Source organism: Paroedura picta, chromosome 8, assembly GCF_049243985.1.
Source record: "Paroedura picta isolate Pp20150507F chromosome 8, Ppicta_v3.0, whole genome shotgun sequence".
Taxonomy (NCBI): domain Eukaryota; kingdom Metazoa; phylum Chordata; class Lepidosauria; order Squamata; family Gekkonidae; genus Paroedura; species Paroedura picta.
The window spans coordinates 3493106-3518970 of NC_135376.1; the positions used below are offsets into that span (position 1 = coordinate 3493106).

A 25865-nucleotide genomic window follows, 5' to 3' on the forward strand; every position below is an offset into this window, starting at 1 on the left:
CAACGAGGGCGGGAGATCCTCCTGAGGGCCGCCCTAGGAAACGCAGCGCGCATGCGCACGAACGCCCCGCCCAGGCGTCCCCCCGGCAACCGCTTCCCCGGCACGGAGGTTCCGCCAAACGAGCAGCCGGAAGAGGGGAGAGGCGGACCCCGCAGGCTGCCCCGGGACTCCCTTCGCGGCCGGGCTCCTTCTTTCCCGACCCCCGTCTGGGCAGCCCGGGAGGGGAGGGGGGGCTGGTTCCTTCCCGAGGGGTCCCCCATCCCCCGCCCGCCCGCCTGGGGGCCACCCAAGGGCCGCGGCGCCCCTCCCGGCAGGTGAGACACAGCAACGGTTCAACCGCCACAGCAACGGCTTTCGAATCCCGCCCCGCCCCGCCCCTCAGATCTCGCCGCTGGCCCCGCCCTTTCAGGAGGAGCACCAAGCCCCCTCCCCCCCCCCAGGGCCCCGCGCCGGGGGTCTCCTGCCACGTGAGGCCTTCCTCGGCGTCTCCGCCAGAAGCGCCGCCTCCCCCTGAGCCAGGCTCCGTATCCCGCCAGTCAGTCGCGAATGGCCGGCCGCTGTCCGGGAGGAGGGTGGGCGCGGGGGAGGGGGGGGCACTCCAGGGCCTTCATCCAGCCAGGCCACAAATGGTCACTGGGTGGTTGGTCTAGGCTAGCTTGGGGTTTTCAGGCCGTAGCCCTGGCGGCTCCTCGGAAAGAAGGCCTCGCGGGGGGCCGGCCTTTGCAGAGACGTCAGAAGGGCCCTGTTTTGGCACGGCGGGTTAGTCAACGAGTGACACCCCCCCCCCCCCCCGAGTCCCTTCAAGGGAGTTTAAGAGTTGGGGGGCTCCTGGTATGGAGGGAAAGTAGCCAATGTCCATTCTATAAAACTATGTCACTATTGTACATCTGAGAATTTCTTCTTCCGATTACCGGAAGGGGGGTTGGCTTACAATATTAGCTGTTAATCTGTATTTTGGTTGTTGGGACTATTTGAAATGGATGTTTTATGTCATTTCTACTGAGGGATTGGAGAGCCTGAATTTTTAGGGAGAAACCTCACCTCAGAAGCACTCCTTTCTATGAAATCTATATATAAATACCGTTGGGGTCCCCAAAACTGCTGTGAAGAACCATTGGGTGTATCTTGAGCCAGGTCCATGGTATAGCTTCATTGATCAGGGTCAGTGGTATAGCTTTGGATTTCTTTGTGCCTCTTTGATCTATTCCCTTCTCCCTCTTCTTCCTAAGTAAGTAAAAGCACGTTTTTGCAGTCATAGACAATCCAGCAGATGGGGAAGGAGATGGACCAGCCGGACCTGGAAGGACCAGGAATTGGCAAGACGTCGAGGAAAGACCCTCATCCCAGACAGGCAGGGACTGCTGTTGGATTTTGGGAAATGGCAGTGCCAGAGATCCTGCCTAAAGACATGGTGACCTCCGAAGACCGTTGTCAGCTCTTCCGGCAGTTCTGCTACCATGAGGCTGCTGGGCCCCGAGAGGTTTGCAGCCAGCTGCATGGACTTTGCAACTACTGGCTGAAGCCGCAGAGGTACTCCAAGAAGCAGATCTTGGACCTGGTGATCCTGGAGCAGTTCCTGGCCATCCTGCCCAAAGAAATGCAGCACTGGGTCAGAGGATGCAGCCCAGAGACCAGTTCCCAGGCAGTAGCCCTGGCCGAAGGTTTCCTCCTGAGTGAAGCAGAGGAGAAAAGGCAGGCAGAGCAGGTGAGTTCCTTCAGATATCTCCAATTGAAGGGAAAATATCTGACCACCTAGAGTTTCCCTGCTAGAGATTTGTCCAAGGGTTAATCATCCAAATTTAATTTCTTCTCCCTCCTGATAAGTCACCAGGTCAGTTGAAAGAAGGCTGGAGATATTGGGAATGGGGCAGGGCCCACAGCCTGGTTTCTTACTTTCCATCTCTTACCCCTCTCCCTTGCTGCTGTTTCAGGTGTTGGGACCATCCGTCAAGATAGAAACTACAATCAGCGAAGCAGAAGGAGCTCCTTCGGAGGAAGGGCACAGGGTACAAGCTGCCTTTTCCTGTGGTAAGGACTCCTCGTGGGTGGATGTGACTGGGGCACAATTTGAATTTCATTAATTTTATTATATTTATATACCTCCCTCCCTCGTGTCTCAAAGCAGCTTACCTTGGAATTTTCACAATATGGAATATCTTGATTTGAAATATATAACATTTTTAACAATAGGAACTTGTACCAAAATAGAACAGTTTACAAATGTTTTTTTCTGGGATTTTACTGTTTTCATGTATTTTTGTAAACTGCCGCAAGACATTTGAGAACGGTGGTATATAAATATGAATATAAATAAAATTTAACAGTCAGTAATGGGACATGTGATTCAGTTTTACTGTACTGCAGATCTTCTGTGGGTGCAGCTGATGGTGGGAGAGCCTCTGGGCTCTGGTTCATGATTGGTTCACTTGTTTCGACCGAAAGCCTGGTGAAAGAGCTCCATTTTACAGGTCCAGAGAATTGTTTTAGCTCCAGCAGCTCTCAGAAGTCATCCGGGAGCTTATTTCACCACATGGGGGCCAGGACAGAAAGCCCTGGCTCCGGTTGAGTTCAGATGAGCTTCCCTGGGGCCAGGGACCACCAACTTGTTGATGGAAGCGGAGCATAATGCCCTCTGGGGGGCATAGGTAGAGAGGTGGTTTCTCAGGTACTCAGGGCCCAGACTGCGTAAGGCTTTGAAGGCGATTGCCAGGACCTTAAGCTTGATCTAGTAGTCAACTTGTAGCCAGTGCAACCGTTGGAGTATGGGCCGGATGTGGCCGCTCCAAGGAGTTCCTATAAGAGCACTAGCTGCTGCATTCAGCACTGGTTGAAGTTTCCGGATCAGGGATAAGGGTAGGCCTGTGTAGAGCGAGTTGCAGGAATCCAGCCTACAGGTGACTGTCGCCTGGATGTGGTTAGGTGTTCTGGGACCAGGTAGGGCGCTAGTAGCTTGGCTCGATGCAAGGGGAAGAATGCTAGCCAAGCTACTCTTGTGACCTGTCCCTCCACGGAGAGTGAGGTGTCAAAGATCACGCCCAGGTTCCTGGCAGAGTGTGTAACTGATAGTTGCCTGCCTGCCTGCCTGGGGGCCATCCTGGTAGGGCAGTCGCACTTTCTCGCCTGGACCTTCCCTACCAAACCACAGGGGCATCTTTGAAGGATTAAGTTTCAGACGGCTTTGCTTGAGCTGGACCATCCCTGTTTCCAGACATCGGGATAATGAGTCTGGGGGTGAATCAGGGTGGCCATCCATCATGAGGAAAAGCTGGGTGTTACTCAGTAGGTAGAGAGCCAGTTTGGCGGAGTGGTTAGGAGTGCGGACTTCTAATCTGGCATGCCAGGTTCGATTCTGCGCTCCCCCACATGCAACCGGGCAGTGATATCAGGGCTCTCTCAGCCTCACCCACCCCACAGGGTGTCTGTTGTGGGGAGAGGAATGGGAAGGCGACTGTAAGCCGCTTTGAGCCTCCTTCAGGTAGGGAAAAGCGGCATATAAGAACCAACTCTTCTTCTCTTCTAGAGAGTTCAAGGCAATTTTTAAAAACCTCCTTAATGAAACACAAAGTATTTATTCATTGTATGGCATGTGTCGTGGAGAGCTATGGATGGTCCAGCAGCCAGGCGAAGGGTGCCACTGCATCATAACCCCCTCGTGTACCTTGCAGGAACGAAATCCTTGGAGGTCTCCCATCCAGACAGTAGCCATGATTGGCATGAACCAAAAAGGTTAGGGATAAAATCAATTTTAGAAAAATGTAAGCAGTTCATTATAAAAGCTCAAATGTTTAAAGAAACAGGAAATAATATTTCCCGGATAGTTCCGCCGCTATCAGGTGGGGGGGGTGTTTTTAGGTGTTTTTATGTATTAGGGGTTTTATGGGGTTTTTACATGTTGTCACCCACCGCGAGCCTTAGGGGAGCGGCAGGCTAGAAATCCAATATTAATAAGCTTTAGAATGCTTTGGGCTGATCCTGCGTTGAGCAAGGGGTTGGACTTGATGGCCTGTATAGCCCCTTCCAACTCTGTGATTCTGTAATAGTAATAATAATAATAATAATAATAATAATAATAATAATAATAATAATAATAATAATACTCTTGTGTGGTTCTTAAAAATAGGAGCTCCTATATTAAACTATTTATATTTTTCTAAAATTGATTTTATCCCTAGCCTTTTGTTTTTTGCCTGTATCTCAGGATGGGTTTTTGTTTCCTCTTTGCTTACTTGTAGTAGCCAGGGCTGACCCTGCTCAGTTTCCGAAATCTGATGGGGATAGGGCTTTCTTCAGCTATCCAGGTCAAGTCAACAAAAAGTTAATCTACAGTACGCACTTGGGCTCATCACAGCCCTGATAATAAAGTTCTCACAGAGCAATAACATCAGGGTTCTCTCAACCCCACCTGCCTCACAGGGTGTCTGTAGTGTGGAGAGGAAGGAAAGGCGATTGTAAGCTGCTTTGAGACTTCTGGTAGGGAAAAGCGGGATATAAAGACCACACATCTTCTAAATTTTCTCCTCCCCCCTTTTGTTCTTTTTTAATTATAAAAGAACAGAAGGAAAAGATAATAAGAAAAAGAACAAAGAAGAGACATCATATATCTTTGTACTATTACGTTACTCAGTGAATAAAAATACACTATTATTTTACTTCACCTCTTACCAGTTTAAATCTCATCCACTGTCAATTCATTAGACCCTTTTCATTACGATATGCATCCTCCGAGATCTACAGTCTTTAACCTTCAAGTCTACATATTGATGCAGGGAACTAACAAGCAAGCACCCTTCCTTCTTCCTTCCTCCTTTGTCTAACAAGCAGGCAACCAAGAGTGGCTGTTGAGTCGTCATCATTTCAGAGCTGTGGAAAGGACTGCTGCACCTCCAGTCCAGGTAGGAGAGATGAGCACTGGGTAGCCTTTCTCAAGAGAGCTTCTGCTTCTGTAGGTTTGACAAGGTGTTCAGGCAAGAAATCCTCTGAACACCATTCCCTTTCCCATACTAAGCCATCTATACCTTTCCCTAATGCTCCCTCCCACTGTACAATCTCTGCCTGGTATAATCTCTGAGTTGGGAATCTGCTTTCTCCTTCAGGGTCCCTTTTCCTTGGAAGAGGTGTCTGTCTCTTTCACCGAGGCAGAATGGGCCCTGCTGGATCCAGGACAAAGAGCTCTGTACATGGAAGTCATGCTGGAGAACTCTGGGGATGTGGCCTTCCTGGGTAAGGATCTTTCCTAGGGGGCAAAGGTGCAAAGGGCTGCTGTTGTGATGAGGCTGGATTTGAGATTGGGAGACGTGCGCTGAGTCCTGTCCTGCTACTTAGAGAGGGCCTTTGGCTCACTGGCAGAGGATCTTATTGGTGTGCAGATTGGCTGAGGTTCAATCCCCGGCATTTCCAGTTAAAAAAATCATGTATGAGGAGAGGTGAAAGACTTCTGCTTGAGACTCTGGAGAGCTGCTGTTGGGCTAAGTAAACAGGATTGACTTCAGTGAATCCAGAGTCTCCTTGAGTAGAAGGCAGCTCCACGTGTCCGAGTGTGTGTGCCTGTCCAGGGGCAACTGAGGCCAGTCTTCTAGCCACCACTCAAGCCAGAGAATGTGAACTGGAATGCAGGAAAGGGGATGAGAAGCCCAGAGAGAGACTCTGGAAGGGGCCAAATCCTCATTTATCAGTTGCCAACCTTTACAACACACGCTTTCAAACATCTGCTCTGCCTGTGATCTGAAAATGATCTTGTCAAGAAACGAGGCCTGGATCCTCCCAGGTCACTCCTCTTTGTACCTGAGCAGCACCCATTTCAGTGGAATCACAAGGAGAGCGTACAGAAGTCAAGCAGACCCTTTGGGGATTTAAAAATAAGACTTCAGTAAACAGTACAGTTTATGCACCTCAGCAACAGAAAAACAAAAAAGCTGACTAATACACAAAAGACGTGGTATTGGATGGCACCTTGTTTGTCCTGGTCTGCAGACCATATCCCTCGTGGCAGCAGCCTCTTACTCTCCATACCTGTGACACAGTCCAGGGAGTCTGGCTTCATCGGATGAGGCCAAACACGGAACTGGGTTTGCAGGGGCCCAAGAGAGAGCAAGCAGCACAGGTGCAGAAACCAGGAGGTTGTCAGAAATCAGGAAGCCAAGAGACACTGCAGGCGACCATACTCCCTGAAAGAAAATAGCAGAAAGCAGGGAAGAGGCCCCAACTGCACCCAAATGCCACGTAGGAACTAGTTCAGGGAGCTGGGCAGCGGAGGGGCAGGAACCTTGAAAACCTCAGTCAGAGCCCATGAAAGCTCTTTAAGGGTGATGCCTAGAGGCAGGAACCAATAGGGCAAGAAACAGGAGGTGTAGGTGGGACGTGGCAGAGGGCTAAAAGAAGATCAGAATGGCCCCCCCCCCAAAAAAAGGTGCCTGGGAGACTTGTATTGCTATAACCTAATTTCTTGACTGGGTCCAAAGAAGTACCTTGTCACTAATTGACCTATCTGAGGCTCTCAAGCGCATCCTCCTGGAACAGGCAAGAGAGGAGAAAGTGGTGTGAACTGATGTGGGGAGGAAGAATCCTAGACAGAATTTTCCATAGGCACAGCTAGATACAGATTCTCAATGTGTACAAATTCCTCATTCTGGATTGTGGACTTAAACTAGATAAGGATGTTAGCTGTAGGGACCCTTAAACCATGAGCACCTGCAAGTTGGACCAGGTGTTAGGTTTCTTAGTCTTTGACTGGATACATAAGAGGGGCTTATTATGAACATGCTTCTGTCCCTCCAGAAGAATACTTACTTCTGAATTTTCTTCATTCCCCTTATTAGAATGAACACTTTATCTCTTTCTTTCTCTCTCTGTCTCTCCCTCTCTTGCCAAGGAAGCCAGAAGTATAAGAGATTCACTGGTAGAGACAGGCCTTGTAGCTGAAAGAAGGCTGGCGAGTTCCCCAAGAGGATCCCAAGAGCATATTTCCTTCCCAAGTGAGCTGGCTGAGAGTGAGCATCCTTCACGGTTATCTCACAGGAAGAAGCAAGGAGCAGCCATGGGGGGATTTCTGATGAGAGAGGCTGGGTGAGGCCAAGGGGCCATCAATCCTTTCCCACTGCAGAAACATAGATTCCTTTAGCCTGTCCAGCCCTCTCAAGTGCTGATAGGATCCCTCTGTTTATTCCAGCAGAAGATGATCCAAGGAATGAGGAGGGTGAGGAACTTCATCAGCAAGATAGAGCCAAAAACGAAGACTTGAAAGAAAGCATGAGAAATGGAGGCAGATTCTGTCGGAGTAGCCATCTTCAGTCTCATCAGAAAACCCACATGGGGGAGAAACCTTTTGAATGCTCAGCATATGGTAAGAGATTCAGTCTGAATGATGATCTTCAGTCTCATCAAAGAACCCACTCAAGTGACAAACCTTTTGCGTGCTCAGAGTGTGGAAATCGATTCCATAACAGGCGGAATCTTCACTCTCATCAGAAAATCCACACAGGGGAGAAACCTTTTGAATGCTCAGTGTGTGGAAAGAGATTCCGTCAAAGTAACATGCTTCAGAATCATCAAAGAACCCACACAGGGGAGAAACCTTTTCAGTGTTCCGTGTGTGGAAAGAAATTCAGCCAGAATAGAAATCTTCAATTCCACCATAGAACCCACACAGGGGAGAAACCTTTTGAATGCTCAGTATGCAGAATTAGATTCAGTCATAGTAGGACTCTTCAGGATCATCAAAGAACCCACACTGGGGAGAAACCTTTTGTATGCTTAGTGTGCGGAAATAGATTCAGTAGGAGTGGCACTCTTCAGCAACATCAGAGAACTCACACAGGGGAGAAACCTTTTCAATGCTCAGTGTGTGGAAAGAGATTCCGACATAGTAACACTCTTCAGTATCATCAAAGAACCCACACAGGAGAGAAACCTTTTCAATGCTCAGAGTGTGGAAAGAGTTTCAGTCGGAGTAGCACTCTTCAGAATCATCAAAGAACTCACACAGGGGAGAAACCTTATCAATGCTCAGAGTGTGGAAAGAGATTCCGTCAGAATAGCCATCTTCAGTATCATCAAAGAACCCACACAGGAGAGAAACAATTTCAATGCTTAGAGTGTGGAAAGAGATTCAGTTGGAGCGATGATCTTCAGTCTCATCAAAAAACTCATACAAGTGAGAAACCTTTTGCATGCTCAGATTGCGGAAAGCGATTCCATCACAGGCGGAATCTTCAATCTCATCAGACAATCCACACAGGGGAGAAACCTTTTGAATGCTCAGTGTGTGGAAAGAGATTCCGGCAAAGTAACGCTCTTCGGTATCATCATAAAACCCACACAGGGGAGAAAACATTTCAATGCTTGGAGTGTGGAAAGAGATTCCGTCAGAGTGGGCATCTTCAAGTGCACCAAAAAACCCATGAAGGGGATAAACCTTTTGAATGTTCATAGCATTGAAAGAGCACTTCAGCATACTCAAAGGACTAATACAGGGGAGAAACCTTTGGAATGCTCAGATTGTGTGATTTCACTCTGCATGGAAATTGTGTACATCTATAGTATCTGTTTTATGTTTCTGTATATGTAAATGGGAATTGGGAAAAAATTTAATCTGCAGCATCCCTCAGAGGCTACGGGAGCACTTCCAGACCCAACAGTGAGCGTGGGGGGAGAGAGGCTGTGTTCTCCTATGGCCCCGGAAGCACTTTCGTGGTCTCGCAGAGGCCGCGGGAATGCTCCTGCTCCAACAGTAAGTGTTGGGAGAAGGTATTGCTTCCATTCCCCCCACCTGTTGCCACCTCTCCCAGCCTCACTGGGACAGAAAAGCCCCAGCCAACCCTTCCCCACTTCCTCTCTCTCTCTCTCTCTCTCCTGTCTCTTTCTACCTCTTCCTACATCTCTCCTTCTATATCTCTGTCTTTTTCTCTCTCCCTCTTCTTACCCCTCTCTTCCATTACATTTCTCTGTGTCTTAATTTCTATCTCTTTCATTCTCTTTCTCTCTGATTCTCTGTCTTCTTCTCCCTCTCTTTTTCTCTCTATTTTGTTTGTCCTGTCTATCTCTCCCACTTTCCTACTACTGATATTTCTGGCTAACACTCTCTTTTCCGTTTCTGTTTATCTTTATCTATCATCTTTCTATCTCTCTATCTTAATCACTCTCTTCCTTTCTACCTCCCTCTCTCTTTGCTATTTCCCCCCTCCCTCATGCTAGCGCCCATTGTATCAGCTACAACAGGCTATAATTCTAGCATAACAATCATAACGTAACATGTCAACCAGAACAATATTTTAAGAGGGACAGTAACATTGGTAAGACCTTGGGTAGGTCAGATTGTTCAGTCATGGAGGGGGTATTGGGGGGGGGAACCACCTGATGTTTTGGGGTTGATCAGCCTCAAGCAGATGCCTGGTGGAGGAGCTCCCTTTTGCAGGCTCTGTGAAATTGTGGGAGATTGGGCAGGGCCCTGATTTCTTCAGGGAGCTCATTCCACCAGGTGTGGGCCAGGACTGAGAAGGCTGTGGCCCTTGTTGAGGTCTGACGTGCTTCTCTGGGGCCAGGGATCCATAGCCAGTTGGAGGTGGCGGAGCATAAGGCTCTTTTGGGGGTATAGGCAGGGAGGCAGTCTCTCAGGTACACTGGGCCCAGGCCACACCAGTTGGAGATGGCGGAACATACGGGTAGGCTTGCGTAGACCAAGTTGCAGAAGCCCAGTCTAGAGGTGACTGTTGGCTAGGTGTTCCGGGGCCAAGTAGGGTGCAAGTAGCTTGGCTTGGTGGAGGTGGTAAAATGCCAGCTGCGCTACCTTTGTGACTTGGGCTTCCATGCCCAGGTTCCTGGTGGACTGAGACACTGATATCTGCACTCCATCCAAGATGGGCAGACACGCTTCCTCACATGGTCCCTTCCTGCCCAGCCACTGGACTTTGTAGGGTTTGTCTTTGTAGGGTTGCTCTTCAGATGACTCTGCTTGAGCCACCTCGTCACTGCTTCCAGGCAGCTGGCTAATACTTCTGGGGGAGAGTCAGGGCGGTCATCCATCAGGAGGAAGAGCTGGGTGTCATCTGCATATTGATGGCAACCCAGCCCAAACCTCTGCACCAGCTGAGCAAGAGGGCACATGAAGATATTAAAGAGGAGGAGGAGGAGAGATGACTGCTCCTTGTGGGACTCCATCCTGAATAAATGGGGCAATGGGCACTGGCCGATATCAAGGTTTGGCGTGATACCACAATGTTATTGTCCCTTACCACAGATAAGGCACAGTTTCTGTAAACAGGTGTCTTCAAGGTAGTTGTTTACAAAGATCCTGGAACATCAGACTGCCAGACGCCTTGAGACTAAATACATACTGCTATGGAAGAATACTGAGGTATTATAATATAGTGTCGTGAATCCCTAGTTTCTGACCCACGGTCTTGATCTTTTGAAGTTGTGTTATTTCCTTATGCTCCCGGATCTGCCGCTGAGTTGTGGCACCTCCCTGGATCTTCTAGGCAGTGCCCCTCCCATCTCCTACTTGCATTTCACAGACTCGTCCTGCTTCCAGGGCCTTATCTTTCTGTCCAAGGCTGACTTTGCTGGTAAGGCAGTCTAAACACCAGATGGCTGGCTGGGTACCTTTGAGATCAGAGAATGCTATTGCTCTTTTCCTGTGAGGACCCAGGTTGCTGCTGAAAACCAATTCTTAGTCCCCCTTCTAGAGCCCAGATGTATATTCTATGCAACCCCGTTTCCTAGCGTCTCTGTCAGGATTCCTGTCTAAGAGCTTAGGTGATGCGCAGATCCTGAATCCTGATTCTCCAAATAAAGGCTTTTACTTAAAGCTTCATCCTGAAGTCTGAGAGTGATGAGTGTGGTGTGAGTTTGCAGGGTCTGATCTATAGAGTCTTCTAATACTGAGATGGCTTTTCACTGCATGGCTTTATTAATACCTATAGGTATAGATACCTATATATTTTGGCCACCTCATGAGAAGGAAGGACTCCCTGGAGAAGAGCTTAATGCTGGGAGCGATTGAGGGCAAAAGAAGAAGGGGACGACAAGAGAATGAGATGGTTGGATGGAGTCACTGAAGCAGTCGGTGCGAGCTTAAATGGATTCCGGGGAGGATCATTGTCTATGGGGTCGCGATGGGTTGGACATGACTTTGCAACTAACAACAACAACAATAGGTATAAAGGTAAAAGTATCCCCTGTGCAAGCACCTTGGGGTGACGCCCTCTAGCGTTTTCATGGCAGACTCAATACTGTAAACAGTATTGTAAACAACAATTGTTTACCCCGTAAGAGGGGGTAAAGACTAGATCTCCAGGGGAATGTGGAGGGGCGGTTAAGATCAGGATGCTGCATAAGGCCAAGGGGCCATGAGGCCTTTCCTGCTGCACTTGCCTTCCAGCCCTCTCCGGCGCTGACAGAATCTCTCTGTTTATTCCAGCAAAGGATGATCAGAGGAACGTGGCTGAGAAGCAAGGGGGCAGAAAGCATAATGTACATTTATCAAAGCGGCAGATAATGAAGGCAAGTAAATCTAATCAGAGTGGAAAGTACTTCAGTAATAAATCACAGCATCTTGCGTACCAAAGAATTATCAGAGGGGAGAAGCCTTTTGAATGCTCAGAGTGTGGAAAGCGATTTAGTCGGAGTGGAGATCTTCAGTCTCATCAAAGAACCCACACAGGGGAGAAGACTTTTGAATGCTCAGAGTGTGGAAAGACATTCAATCACAGTTCTTCTCGTCAGCAACATCAAAAAATACACACAGGGGAGAAACCTTTTCAATGCTCAGTGTGTGGAAACAGATTCCGTCAGAGGGCGGATCTTCAGTCTCACCAGAGAACCCACACAGGGGAGAAACCTTTTGAATGCTCACAATGTGGAAAGACATTCAGTCGCAGTTATTCTCTTCAGCAACATCAAAGAGTACACACGGGGGAGAAACCTTTTGAATGCTCAGAGTGTGGAAATACATTCAGTCGCAGTTACTCTCTTCAGGAACATCAAAGAACCCACACAGGGGAGAAGCCTTTTGAATGCTCACAGTGTGGAAAGAGATTCAATTGCAGCAATTCTTTTCAGGAACATCAACGAACGCACACAGGGGAGAAGCCTTTTGAATGCTCAGGATGTGGAAAGAGATTCAGATGGAGTAACACTCTTAGGATTCATCAAAGAACCCACACAGGGGAGAAACCTTTTGAATGCTCACAGTGTGGAAAGACATTCACTCGCAGTTACTCTCTTCAGGAACATCGAAGAACACACACGGGGGAGAAGCCTTTTGAATGCTCACAGTGTGGAAAGACATTCAATCGTAGTTACTCTCTTCAGGAACATCAAAGAACCCACACAGGGGAGAAGCCTTTTAAATGCTCAGAGTGTGGAAAGACATTCAGTCGCAGTTACTCTCTTCAGGAACATCAAAGAACCCACACAGGGGAGAAGCCTTTTGAATGCCTAGAATGCGGAAAAATATTCGTACGAAGTAACACTCTTCGGATTCATCAAAGAACCCACACAGGGGAGAAGCCTTTTGAATGCTCAGAGTGTGGAAAGAGATTCATTCACAATAAGTCTCTTCAGGAACATCAAAGAACCCACACAGGGAAGAAACCTTTTGAATGCCTAGAATGCGGAAAAATATTCGTACGGAGTAACGCTCTTCGGATTCATCAAAGAACCCACACAGGGGAGAATCCTTTTTAATGCTCAGAGTGTGGGAATAGATTCCGTCAGAGGGGGAAACTTCAGTCTCACCAGAGAACCCACATCGGGGAGAAACCTTTTGAATGTTTGTAGTAGGGGAAGTGATTCAGATCAATGGGACAATTCAACATCATGAAAGAACCCACGCAGGGGAGAAACCTTTTAATGAGTGTGGAGTTTCACTCAGCATGGAAATTGTATACAGTGGTAGTATTTGTTTTTTGTTATAAAGTATTTAAATAGGAATTTGTTTTTACATTTTCAGTATCAATGAACTCATGGGGAGGACGTGTAACTGGTTAGTCCGTGAAAAGAGCTTTTCTGTTATTTCACATCTAACAAACAACCACAGACCGAATAAAGCCTAAGAACTATATAAGCTCTTGAAGAAAGCTTGCGTCTGCAGCAAAACCGTTCCCTAACCAAGAAGAAATGGTCAAAGTGTGTAAGACTGTGGAAGCAGCTTTTAGCCAGCTTTAAAGCCCTCAAATAGATCTTTCAGGGAAGACAGCAAGCAGGGGCTCTGTCGGATGAAGACACCCAGGAGTTACTCAGAGTCAGGAACCGAGGCGTAGCGACCCAGCAAACCCACCCCAACGGCATCCCTCGGGCTTCGTGTGGAAACTTTAAGTAAAAGTCATTGATTGAAGGAGTCAGCATTCAGAGTCCATGCTTTGCTTATGCTCACCGACCCAGTAACAGAGATACTGAGGGACGGAGTGGCCAACCTTTATACTAGAGGTGTGGGAAGCTGACAACAAACTCCCCCATCCTATATTGGTGTGTTTGGTTTTTCCTACCTGAATGCAGAACTTTAAATTTGCCCCTATTGAACTTCATTTTATTCAGTTTAGCCCACTTCTCGATCCTATCAAGATCATCCTGCATTCTGTTGCTGTCTTCCGTTGTGTTTGCTACCCCTCCCAGTCTAGTATCATCTGCAAATTTAATAAGTATCCCCTCTAATCCCTCATCCAAATGATTTATAAGTATGTTGAACAACACAGGCCCCAAGACAGATCCCTGGGGCTCTCCACTTGTCACTCTCCTCCCAAAGGAGGCTGAACCATTAACAAGCACCCTATGAATACAATGTGTCAACGAGTTCTCAATCCACCTGACAGAATTAGGATCCATACCGCATTTTACACATCCGGTGGACATACTCTGGCCTCCACCCCTCTCAGAAGGGAATCCCCAATCAGCAGGACCCGCCTCTTCCTGCACTGGGGACCAGAAGAGCGGGCCCCCTCGTCCGCAGGGGCCCATGGGAAATCTTCGGGGGGCCTCGCTCCTGGTCCTGTGTCAATATCTCCAGGCCAATCCTTGAGCCTGTGACTGAGATTCAAAGGGGCAGAAGAGCTCTTTACTTTTCCACGCCTATTTGTAACTTTCCTCCTGTTTTGGGTGCTCCTCTGTTGGGTGAGCTGCCTTTCCCTCCTCCCTCAAAAGTCCTTCTTGGGTTCTGCCCGTGAACTCCTCGCCCTCCTTTGTAGAATTCCACGTGGACGGACGGGGCCTCTGGCTCTCCTCCTCTAGCAGAGCTACCAACTCCCACTTGCTGCAAGTGGAATTGCAGATACCCCGAGGTAAGAACACTAACATGCCACAGAACACGCGTGTCACTCCTTGGGCCCCAGCACCAGCCAAGCCACTTGGGTCCGTTGCAGAAGTAGCTTGGATCTTCCTGCACTCCCCTGAATATGTACAGAACCCTCCGGCTTGACTCCCCCTCCCCCAAGAGGCTTTTGGAGTGCTGAGTCAGCAGCCAGCCCCAAGCAACCCCCCCCCCTTTGCCCTGCAATCAGCTGCAGTCCCTTCCCACCCAGGCAATGAGCAGGTCCCTTCTCTCTCTCCTGCAAGTTATACACTGTCTCCCACACAGCCTCCCACCCTGTAAGAACAGAAAGGACCAGCACTCTAGCAGCTCACCACCTGCCTCCGCCTTCCCTGGCCGAGCAGGAAAATACTGGTACTATACACTGGTACTTCCACCAGGTTTTCAGTCAAGACACTTGGATCATCGTTTTAAAATGTTATGTATTCAAACCAAGAGCTGTTTATATTGTATTGTTATAATGAAAGTTACCAATCAAGATGCTGTTCTATTGTACTGTCTTATTGAAAGCTTCCAATGTAAGCCACCCTGAACCGCAAGGGAGGGCAATATATAAATAGAATAAGAATTTTGTTCCGCCCTGTGTCGGCTTAGGTTCATTTCCTTTGTGTTGACTCTTTTAGGTTCTAGACCAGGGGTAGTCAAACTGCGGCCCTGCAGATGTCCGTGGACTACAATTCCCAGGAGCCCCTGCCAGCGTTCGCTGGCAGGGGCTCGTGGGAATTGTAGTCCACAAACATCTGGAGGGCCACAGTTTGACTACCCCTGTTCTAGACCTTTGTTTGGGTCAGGAAATGTTCTCGTTTTTGTTTTTCTCCGATCCAGCAGTCCTGCTAGAGCAGCCTCTTCACACCTGTCCCAGTAAGGCTTTCTCCCGAGCTAGCTGAGCCCAGAAGAGGGCCCCCTACCCGACATGGCTGATCTGGTCACTTGGATCCACACCACGTTGACATCAAGAGTAGACCAGCGTCAAGTCCTGTCTGTTGGCCCTCCCTCATAATCCATGCAGGGTTGGGGCAGGATGCTGCGGCTCAGAGATAGGCCAGGCTGGCCGGGTCTGGACACATCTCAGAAGCTGACTGAGGTTGGCCCCCGCTAGTATTTGAATGGGGGACCTCCAAGGAATTCCTGGGTCCTGACTCCGGCTGCTGTTGGACAGGATCCAGGCAGGCAATGTCAACCCACCTCGGAATGTCTCTTTAAAACCTGACAGGGTCACAATAAATCTTCTATGAGAGGAAGCAAAGGGTAGGTATCAAAGGATCGTTTTCCCAAAGGAGGGGAGTCAGCGGCAGTGTTTTAAAGCAGGGGTAGTTTTAAAGCATGGGAATTGTAGTCCGTGGACATCTGGAGGACCACAAGTTGACTACCCCTGTTTTATAGAATATTTTTATTGAGAAACTACCAATAATGCCCTTTGTATGAAAAAACTACAAGATCTAGAAAAGTGCTTCGGGACAAGATCTGAGCCAGCCAGAGGTGTAACGGGGAAGCCAGTTACTTGTCTCTTGAATTCTCTCTGCATTCTTCCTTAGGAGGGAAGAGGAATCCAGGAAGTTTACAAGGGGGTGGGGGGAGAGCCCTTTCCTTCCTGTGAGGGTCTGAAGTGGGGGGGGGGCAGGTGTGCTCACCCCCAAACACAAATCACCAGGGTTATTTTTTCTTATTCACATTTACTTTTCTCCGTCCTGAATCTACTATCCACCGGCTTCATTGGATGCCCTCGCGTTCTAGTATTTTGAGAGGGAGAAACCGTTCTTTGCACACTTTTCAACCCATGGATAATTTTATAAGCTTCTATCCTGTGTGTCTCCCCCTCCCCCCGGGTCAGAAGTCCCTTTAAATAGGTCCAAGAGGGTGGTCTGAGCTAGCAGAACAAACTTTTTCAACACACAAGGATTTATTCCAGTCTTGAGCTTTAAACAGGGAATTCCATACAGTCTGAGAGGGGCAGCGGTATATAAATATAATCAATAAATAAGGGCTATTGGCCCCGAGGACCCAACCCGAACCTCCACGTTCAGGGGAAGTAAACCTCAAAATATCAATTGCCGTGTGAGGTTCGGCAGGGCAGCGACGCCGGCTTTCATGTCCTGCTTGAGGCTAGATTTTAAATTGAGCCACCATAGTTCTTCTGAAGCCCACGACGACCCGTTCCTTCGGCCTGCGGGGCCTTTGTTGGCCTCACTCAACCCCCCAAAGGGAAGAGATACCGGCGGTAAGGGCTGCCCTGTTCCTGCTACCCGGAAGGCAACATTTCATCCTCCTAACAACCCTGCGAGGTAGGATATGTTGAGGTGTGAGCGGCCGCAGTCCCCTATCCCATTTCCAAGTCACGCGGGTGTGGGTCGGGGGAGGCAGAGCCGGGTCTCCCCGATCTTGGTCCCACCCTCCGGACCATCTTGGCCAGGGGTAGTCGAACTGCGGCCCTCCAGATGTCCATGGACTACAATTCCCAGGAGCCCCTGCCAGCGAATGCTGGCAGGGGCTCCTGGGAATTGTAGTCCATGGACATCTGGAGGGCCGCAGTTTGACTACCCCTGATCTTGGCTCTCCGGGAGACTTAACAATGACTAAGAATCCCGCCATGGCCGGGAGGCTGGCAACGGGGGATCCGCGGGGGTGCTGGAGGAGCCGGGCCCTTCCGCTGCCCACCAAGGAGAGAAGGACCCGCAACCGAGCCAGAGGGGGGGGGCTGCACCCCCTTCCTCCTCCTCCCCTCTCCCTTCCGCTCCCGGTTCGCTCCTCGGGCGGCCATGACAGCAGAGGCAGCCGCGGGGGGTGGCACTGCGCATGCGCTCGCGCCTCCCGCCCCGCCGTCCTCCCGGCAACTGAAGCCGCGCACGAAGGTTCCGGCCAAAGGGGGGGGGGCGTCCTGGAGCCGCGTCTGGAGGAGCCCCTGAACAAGGACCCCGTTTCCCAGACTCCCCCGGGGCACGAGGGGGCGACCCCTTCCGAGAGAGCCGCCAGAGGACGCCTCCCGCCCTCCCCCGCCTGGCTCCCGGCGCTCCCGGGCGGGAGAGGAGAGGGGTGGGCCCCCTGCCTGGTGCCCTCCGACTGCAAGGGGGCAGCCGAGCCGGCCAAGGGGCGAGAGGTGAGGCTGGGGGCTCGGGTGGGTGGGGGTCCCGCGAGGGGCCCTCGGGGAGATGCGCGGCCCAAACAGCCGCTTCTGATCAAGCCCAGTCGAAGCAGCAATTGCCCTCGCGGACCAGCCCCGAGGGAGGACTAGAAAAGGAGGCCAAAAATCCCTCGGATTCCGAAGTGAAAATCGAAATTCGCTCTTGACAATTCACGGGAGGTTCATTTTGGACAGTCCCGCAGGGCCTGCTTCAAGTGTGGATGGCCTTGGCAAAGGAGACCGCCCGCCGGCCCTCTCTCTTGGAAGCATCGCTTGGTCAGCAAGTGACCCCCTGAGACCAGTTGAGGGAGTGAAAGAGTTCAGGTGCCCATGATAAGGAGGAAAAGGCGTGGTTTTCCTTTCTATAAAACCATCTATTCATATTTTAGGTGTGAGACTTTTTTTCTACTGATTATTGGAAGGGGGGGAGCTTGTGCTTATAATGGTTGGCTGCCAGTCTGTCTTTTGATGGTTGTTTGGACTATTTGAAATGGGTGTGGCGTGTAATTTCTCCTGAGGAACTGGAAGGCCTGAAGGTGCAGGGAAAATTCCTCTTGCCTCAAAAGCACTCCCTTTTATGAAAACTAGATATATATATAAGTATCTTGGGGATCCCTGAAACTCCTGTGGAGAACCAGTGGGTGGGTCCTGGTCAGGGTCAGTGGTGTAGCGTCATTCTCTTTGGGTTTCTCTCTGCCTCTTTGATCTGTTCCCCTCTCCCTCTTCTTCTCAGGTAAGCAAAGGCATCTTTTCTCAGTTGGAGGCAACCCAACAGAAGGGGAAGGAGATGGAACAGCAGGACTTGGAAGGACCAGGAACTGGCAAGATGTTGAGGCAAGTCCTTCATCCCAGACAGTCCGGAACTGGCGTCGCATTCTGGGAAATAGCTGTGCAAGAGATTGTACCTCAGAACATGGTGAGCTCAGAGGAGTGTTGCCGGCTCTTCCGGTGGTTCTGCTACCATGAGGCTGCTGGGCCCCGAGAGGTTTGCAACCAGCTGCACGGACTTTGCAACTATTGGCTGAAGCCGGAGAGGCACTCCAAGAAGCAGATCCTGGACCTGGTGATCCTCGAGCAGTTCCTGGCCATTCTGCCCGAGGAAATGCAGCGCTGGGTCAGAGGATGCGGGCCAGAGACCAGTTCCCAGGCGGTGGACCTGGCCGAAGGTTTCCTCCTGAGCGAGGTGGAGGAGAAGAGGCAGGCAGAGCAGGTGAGGGGATTGCCTCCAGGAACCTCCAATTCAAACAGCAATATCTGACCTTCTCCTAATGTTTCCCTGCCATATTTAATTTCTTCTCCCTCCCAATGACTTATCAGGATAGAAGGGCACAGATTCTGGGAGTTGGGCAAGACCCATTGCTTGGTCTCTTCTGTTCCATCTCTTACCCATCTCCCTCACTACTGTTTCAGATGTTAAGATGGTCCGTGAAGACAGAAGACACGATCAGTGAGGCAGAAGGAGCTCCTTCCGAGGAAGGGCAGAGGGCCCAAGACATGGAGCATGCCCAAGAGGCCCTCTCCTGGGGTAAGGAGTCTTCATGTTATTGGGGTACAATGTGAATGTGATAGGTAGAGAGTTCTGATCAAGAAAATAAAACCTTCACACAACCGAAAGTATTTATTTATGTATTTATTTATCGTAGGGCATGTGTGATGTAGCCAGGGGAGCCAGTGATTCTCTGGCAGCCAGGCAAGGGATGTTCGGAGGTAGTCTCCCATTCCCTGCCACTTCCTTATGACCTGTAGTGTTCCTTGCAGGAACTCTATCCAAATCCTTGGAACTCTTCCATCCAAATGCTAGCCAGGGTTGACCTATTTAGCGTCTGAAATCTGATAGGATTTCCTCAGCTATCTGGGTCAGAGCAACAAAGTTAATATGTGGCACTCAGTGTCCATTAACTGTCACTGACTGTCAGTCTGTGGTCCTCCAGATGTTCATGGACTACAATTCCCATGAGTTCCTGCAAGCGTTTGCTGGCGGGCTCATGGGAATTGTAGTCCATGAACATCTGGAGGACCACAGGTTGACTACCCCTGCTGTAGGAAATGGAGCAGAGTTGTTCTCTCTTGCCCTGGAGGGACGGACCAGAACCAATGGGATGAAATTAATTAAAAAGAAATTCCAGCGGTTCCTCAGTGGAACAGGCTTCTTCGGGAGGTGGTGGGTTCCCTGGAGATTTTTAAACAGGCTGGAGAGCCATCTGACGGAGAGGCTGCTTCTGTGAAGGCTCAAGGGGGTGGCAGGTGACAGTGGAGGAGCGATAGGATTGTGCAGGGGGTTAGACTAGTTGACCTAGGAGGTCTATGATTCTATGATTCTACGCTTTGTAAAGGAGATTAGACAGATTTCTGTCTAATCTAAAGGGCAATTTCTCCCATTACTTTAAAGATTAATCTCGTACTTTCTGTATAAGGAACTGAAAATGGCCCGAAAGACAAAAGGTAGACAAACGTCAGCAGAACTATTCAGTCTGGTGAAGAAAGGGAGTGTCCACTTTCTGGGGCAGCAGAGCTCCGCAAAACAGCTTCCAGTACCCCATAAAAATGGAAAAGATCGATCTCTGGGCCTGTGCTTAGAAGGGGATCTGGTGGGCTGCTGTGGGGAAGAGGATGGAACTTTGGGGAGGGGCTTGTGGCAGATGTGGGCTTGTGGCAGATGTGGTATCATGTTGATGTTACCTCTGGCTGAAAACCTGGTTGTGAACTTGCCAAGAGCCACACTGAAACTGCATTTCCGTTACCCCCGAGTCTCCAGGTGCACTCATGTCTCGTCTGGGCCGAATGTGATGGTGAGTGTCATCCAAGATGGCGCCCAGATCAGTTTACAGTGTGGAGAGCTCCCCTGAAGAACCATATTTAGAAAAAGTCACCAGGATTCAACAGATAAACCAGGCTAATATTTACATTCTCCTTTCCCCTCCTTTTTTCTCTTTTGTAAATTATAAGATAGAACAGAAGAAAAAGATTCCTTTAAAAAGAACAAAGAACAGACAGGGAGTTGTGAGTGTCCTGCATTCTGCAGGGAGTTGGCCTAGATCAGGGGTAGTCAACCTGTGGTCTTCCAGATGTCCATGGACTACAATTCCCATGAGCCCCTGCCAGCAAATGGGAATTGTAGTCCATGGACATCTGGAGGACCACAGGTTGACTACCCCTGGCCTAGATGACCCTGGAGGTCCCTCCCAGCTCTATGATTCTGTGATATATCTATTACATTACCCAGTGAATAATATTACATTATTATTTTATTTCACCTCTCACCAGTTTAAATCTGTCAAATGATTAGACCCTTTTCGTTACGATATGCACACTAAGAGATCGACAGTCTTTAATCTTTATTTATTTATTATATTGATATACTGCCCTCCCCGAGGGCTCTGGGCGGTTTACAGAAAACAGGAAAAGATACAGATCTTCAAGTCCACATATTGAAGCAGGGAACAAACGAGAAAACACCCTTCCTTTCTTCCCTCTCTGTCTCACAAACAGGTAGTGAAGAGAGGCTGTTGAGCCGACATCGTTTCCGAGGTGAGGAAAGGGCTGCTGCACCTCTAATTCAGGTAGGAAAGGTGGGGGGGGGCTGGGGGCAGACCTGGTCCCTCCTCCTTTCTCAGGAGGTCTTTTGCTTCAGCAATTCTTACAAGGTGTCCCTGTGAGAAGTCCTCTGAACACCATTCCTTTTCCCATACTCAGCCATATTTCCTGTCCCTTCCCTGACTGCTCCCTTCCACAGTGCAATCCGTGCATTGCAAGTTTGGGGGTGATGCTAACTGCTGAAAAATGTTGTTGCTCAGATCTGTTCAGTTATGTAACCCCATGGCCTATTTTATTATTTTGTTGAAATTTTAAGCCCTATTTCTATATGTTTTATACATATTTTATTATGCCAATAAAAGGTTACTGACGGACTGTTATTGCTCACTTTATGGTTATTGTTACTGTTGATGCTACTGCAGTGTTAATGTAGTTACCGGATTTTTATATGATGATGGTGTTATCTGTTCAGTCGGGTCTGACCCTCAGTGATTCTATAGGAAAGTCTTCGCCATGTGCCCCTGTCTCTGAATGCTTCTTTTAATTGGTTCATGGTCATCCCAGTATTGGCTTTGATCGTGTCGAGCCAGTGGATCCTTTGGCGACCACGTTTCCTTTTGCCACTGACCATGCCGAGCATTAATGATTTTTATATACCAATACACAATTCATGCTCATTTTAAACCGCTCTGAGCTACGACGGAGAGCAGCATGTAAATGAAAAAAAAATTAAATAAATAAAATCTTAGCCTGGCATAATCTCTGAGTTGGGAATCTGCTTTCTCCTTCAGGGTCCCTTTTCCTTGGAGGAGGTGTCCGTCTCTTTCACCGAGGCAGAATGGGCCCTGCTGGATCCAGGTCAAAGAGCTCTGCACAAGGAAGTCATGCTGGAGAACTCTGGGCATGTGGCCTTTTTGGGTAAGGATCTTTACTAGGGGGCAAAGGTGCAAATGACTGTCATTGTGATTCGGCACAAATGAAAATATTGACTAGCAATACACCCTTTGAGGCCTGTCCTGCTGTTTGGGGAGGGGCTGTGGCTCACTGGCAGAGCACTGCTGGACTGAGTAGACAGGACTGACTTCAGTGGTCTGATTGAGTAGAAGGCAGCTTTACATGGTCATGTGTGTGTGGTTGTCCAGGGGCAACTGAGGCCAATGTTAAGGCCATCACTCAAGCCAGAGAAGGTGAACTGGCTTGCAGTAAAGGGATTGAGAGGCCCTGAGAAAGACCCTGGAAGAGGCCAGATCTTCATTTCTTTGTTGCCAACCTTTACAACACTCATAGAATCATAGAGTTGGAAGGGACCTCCTGGGTCATCTAGTTCAACCTCTTGCACTATGCTGGACACTCACAACCCTATCGCTCATCCACTGTAACCTGCCACCCCCTTGAACCTTCACAGAATCAGCCCTCCCTTCCCCTGGATGGGTTCACCTGTGATCTGGAAATCTTCCTAGTAAGAAACAAAGCTTGTGTTCTACTGGGTGACTTCACTGAACAGCACAGTTTATGCATCTCAGCTACAGAAAAACAAGAAAAGCTAACTGTTCTATGTAATACATGAAAGACCTGGGTTTGAATGGTATCTTTAGTTGTAGCATTACTATTACAGCTGTAGCTTCAGTTACTCCACATAAAATGACTCATCGTGATGAATCAAGAAACTATCAAGGCACATTATCACGACATGAGCATAAAATTATCATGACTTTCCTTGTGTCTATACCCGTATTGCACTTTCTGCCGCTCTCGGGTTAGGTGTTCCTAATGACTCAATGAAGTGTCCTTGTTGATGGAATTTTCCAGAGGCTGTCAGCTCCCTCCTAATCCCTGCTCCCTCCTAGTTACACAACTGGACACAGGGTCTCACAATGCACCAATTACCACATTCTGGAGTCTGGCCTTGGAAAAGTTCAGGATGTTATCTGGAGGGAGACTCCAATCACAGACACCTGCAAGTCGGACCAGGCCTTTTAATACGCCAGCCCTTGGATGCTTTGCCTCTTAGGAGATTGTTATTATATTTATATGCCACCCTCCCAGCAAAGCCAGCTCAGGGCAGTGTACAGCATTTTAAATTCAGTTAAAACACAATATTAAAATAACTCGGCATATACACAAGCAGTCAGCATATAAAATTTTAAACCAGTGGACATATAAACAAATCAGATGTCAGAATCCTAGCACTGAATCACCATCAGATCACCCAGAACTAGTCTTAAGTTAGGGGGCAGCTTCATTGGGGAGGCCTAGTAGCTATTTCACTGACCCCAATCAAAGGTCTGGCAGAAAAGCTCCGTCTTACAGGCCCTACAGAACTGTGCCAGCCCTGTCAGGGCCTGGATGTGCTCTGGGAGCTCATTCCACCAAGTAGGGACCAGGACAGAACATGTCCTGGCCCTAGTTGAGGCCAGACAGTAGATGGCAGTAGATGATGGTGTTTCTAGCCAAAACAACATAAACATATTCCAGATATAACTGGGGAAAAAATGGATTCTTTTTCTTTCAATGGCATCTCAGATTAGTATTCCATTAATATATTCCAGATAGTTTTCAAGAATTTAAGACTGTTATCATTGCTCTCAGAAGTTCACAGGAGGTCTTGAGAATCAAAAGCGGAGATACAAGTATATTTGGTATGTATACCGCCCATTCAGTAAGCTGGCTCAGCGTGTGGATTATACAAAGCAAATTGTTAAATAAAGATTAATAGTTCATAGACTAGGACAGGAAGGCAGTAAATGCTTAATTTTAGGCAACAGATGCCTTCATTCTAGTGAAGATTTCTTCAGCAAATTAGTAGTGAGAGATCTTGGGGGGGAAAACTCTTTCACTTTAGAAAATGCACAGGTCGCTTAAACTTCCCACCTTCAGGGGAGAGGACTTTGGAGGTATCAGCTCCCCCCCCCAGCGTAGTCAGATTGGCTTTAGGAAAAAAAGAGCTGAAAGAGCAGAATCCCTGAGTGTGTTCAGCTGTGGCTCTTGAGGGGGTGAGGCCTCCTTAAATACTAGATATTCAGGAAAAAGGTGGGGTGGTGGTTAAAATCAGCCATGCTGGATGGGGCCAAGGGGCCATCAGTCGTTTCCTCCTGCAGTCCTTTGTCCCCTCTAGCCCTGCCAGGCACTGATAGGATCTCTCTCTCTCTATTCTAGCAGAGGACGATCAGAGGAATGAGGAGGAGGAACTTCATCTGCCAATGCAAGGTACAGTTAAGAACGAACACTTGAAAGAAAACGTCAGGGATGGAGGTAGTCCTACGAGGAACACAGGTGGCTGCATGGTTGAGAAGCTAGATGACAGAAAGAGTGATATACTTTTTCCAAAGCACAAGATAACGAAGGCATCTAATTCCATTCAGTGTGGAAAGTACTTCCAAAACAGACCACAGCTCCTTGTGTACCAAATAACTGACAGAGGGGAAAAAGCTTTTGAATGTTCAGCATGTGGAAAGAGATTCAGCGAGAGGAGGAATCTTTTGTTTCATAAAAGGACCCACACAGGGGAGAAACCTTTTGAATGCTCAGCGTGTGAGAAACGATTCAGTCAGAGGGGGAGTCTTTATCTTCATCAAAGAACGCACACAGGGGAGAAACCTTTTGAATGCTCAGAGTGTACAAAGAGATTCAGTCGGAAGGGGGATCTTCATATTCATCAAAGAACCCACACAGGGGAGAAACCTTTTGAATGCTCAGAGTGTGGGAAACGATTCAGTCAGACTGGCACTCTTCAGTATCATCAAAGAACTCACACAGGGGAGAAACCTTTTGAATGCTCAGATTGTGGAAAGAGATTCATTCAGAATAGCACTCTTCAGCGGCATCAGAGAACCCACACAGGAGAGAAACCTTTTGACTGCTCAGACTGTGGGAAAAGATTCAGTGAAAGAGGGAAACTTCAGAATCATAAAAGAACACACACAGGGGAGAAACCTTTTGAATGCTCAGAGTGTGGAAAGAGATTCAGCGTGAGGAGTAAACTTCATCTCCATCTAAGAAGTCACTTAGGGGAGAATCCTTTTGAATGCTCAGAGTATGGGAATAGATTCTGTCAGAATTGGAACCTTCAGCTTCATCAAAGAACCCACATAGCGGAGAAGCGTTTTGAATGCTCAGAGTGTGGAAAGAGATTCAGTAGGAGTAGCACTCTTCAACAGCATCATAGAACCCACACAGGGGAGAGACCTTTTGAATGCTCAGAGTGTGGGAAGAGATTCAGTCAGAGAGGCACTCTTCAATATCATCAGAGAACACACAGAGGGGAGAAACCTTTTGAATGCTTACAGTGCGGAAAGCAGTTCCGTTGGAGTAGCGCCCTTCAGCGACATCTCAGAACCCACACAGGGGAGAAACCTTTTGAATGCTCAGAGTGTGGAAAGAGATTCAGTGAGAAAGGGAAGGTTCAGAATCATAAAAGAATCCACACAGGGGAGAAACCTTTTGAATGCTCAGGGTGTGGAAAGAGATTCAGTCATAGATCGAATCTTAAGTATCATCAAAAATCCCATGCAGGAGAAAACATTTGAATGCTTAGAGTGTGGAGTTTTACTCGTCATGGAAATCTTCGGCTATCATATGTGCTTTATATTTGTGTGTATGTAAACGGGAAATGAATTTTTAAAAAAGAAATCCTGTACAGCAGTGGTCCCCAACCTGCGGGCCGCGGCCCGGTGCCGGGCCGCAAAGGCCATGGCACCAGGCCGCGGCTCCCTCTCCCCGCCCCGCCCCCGCAGTAAAAAACTTCCCAGGCCGCAAGCTTGCGGCCCGGGAAGCTTCTTACTGCGGGAGGCGGGGAGAGGGAATCAGGGCCGGGCCGCGCCTGTGCGGGCCACGCCCGCTCGGCCCGATCCGCGGGCGCGGCCCACGGGCGCGGCGTAGGCGCGGCCCGCGGGCGCGGCCCGATCCGTGGGCGTG

General features: G+C 48.8%; 1 protein-coding gene across 1 annotated transcript; it reads left to right on the plus strand.

Annotated features, from left to right (window-relative positions):
- The first annotated feature begins 81 nt into the window (after positions 1–81).
- On the plus strand, positions 82–25702 carry LOC143842758 (uncharacterized). Its single transcript, XM_077347913.1, is given in 15 exon segments — positions 82–314; positions 1253–1705; positions 1932–2028; positions 4819–4892; positions 5094–5220; positions 6873–6986; positions 7166–7339; positions 11414–12773; positions 16829–17393; positions 18151–18627; positions 18828–18942; positions 20907–20977; positions 21743–21869; positions 23501–23590; positions 24108–25702. Coding segments are annotated over 14 exon segments (5196 nt in total). The 5' UTR covers positions 82–314; positions 1253–1270; the 3' UTR covers positions 25478–25702.
- The last annotated feature ends 163 nt before the right edge of the window (positions 25703–25865 follow it).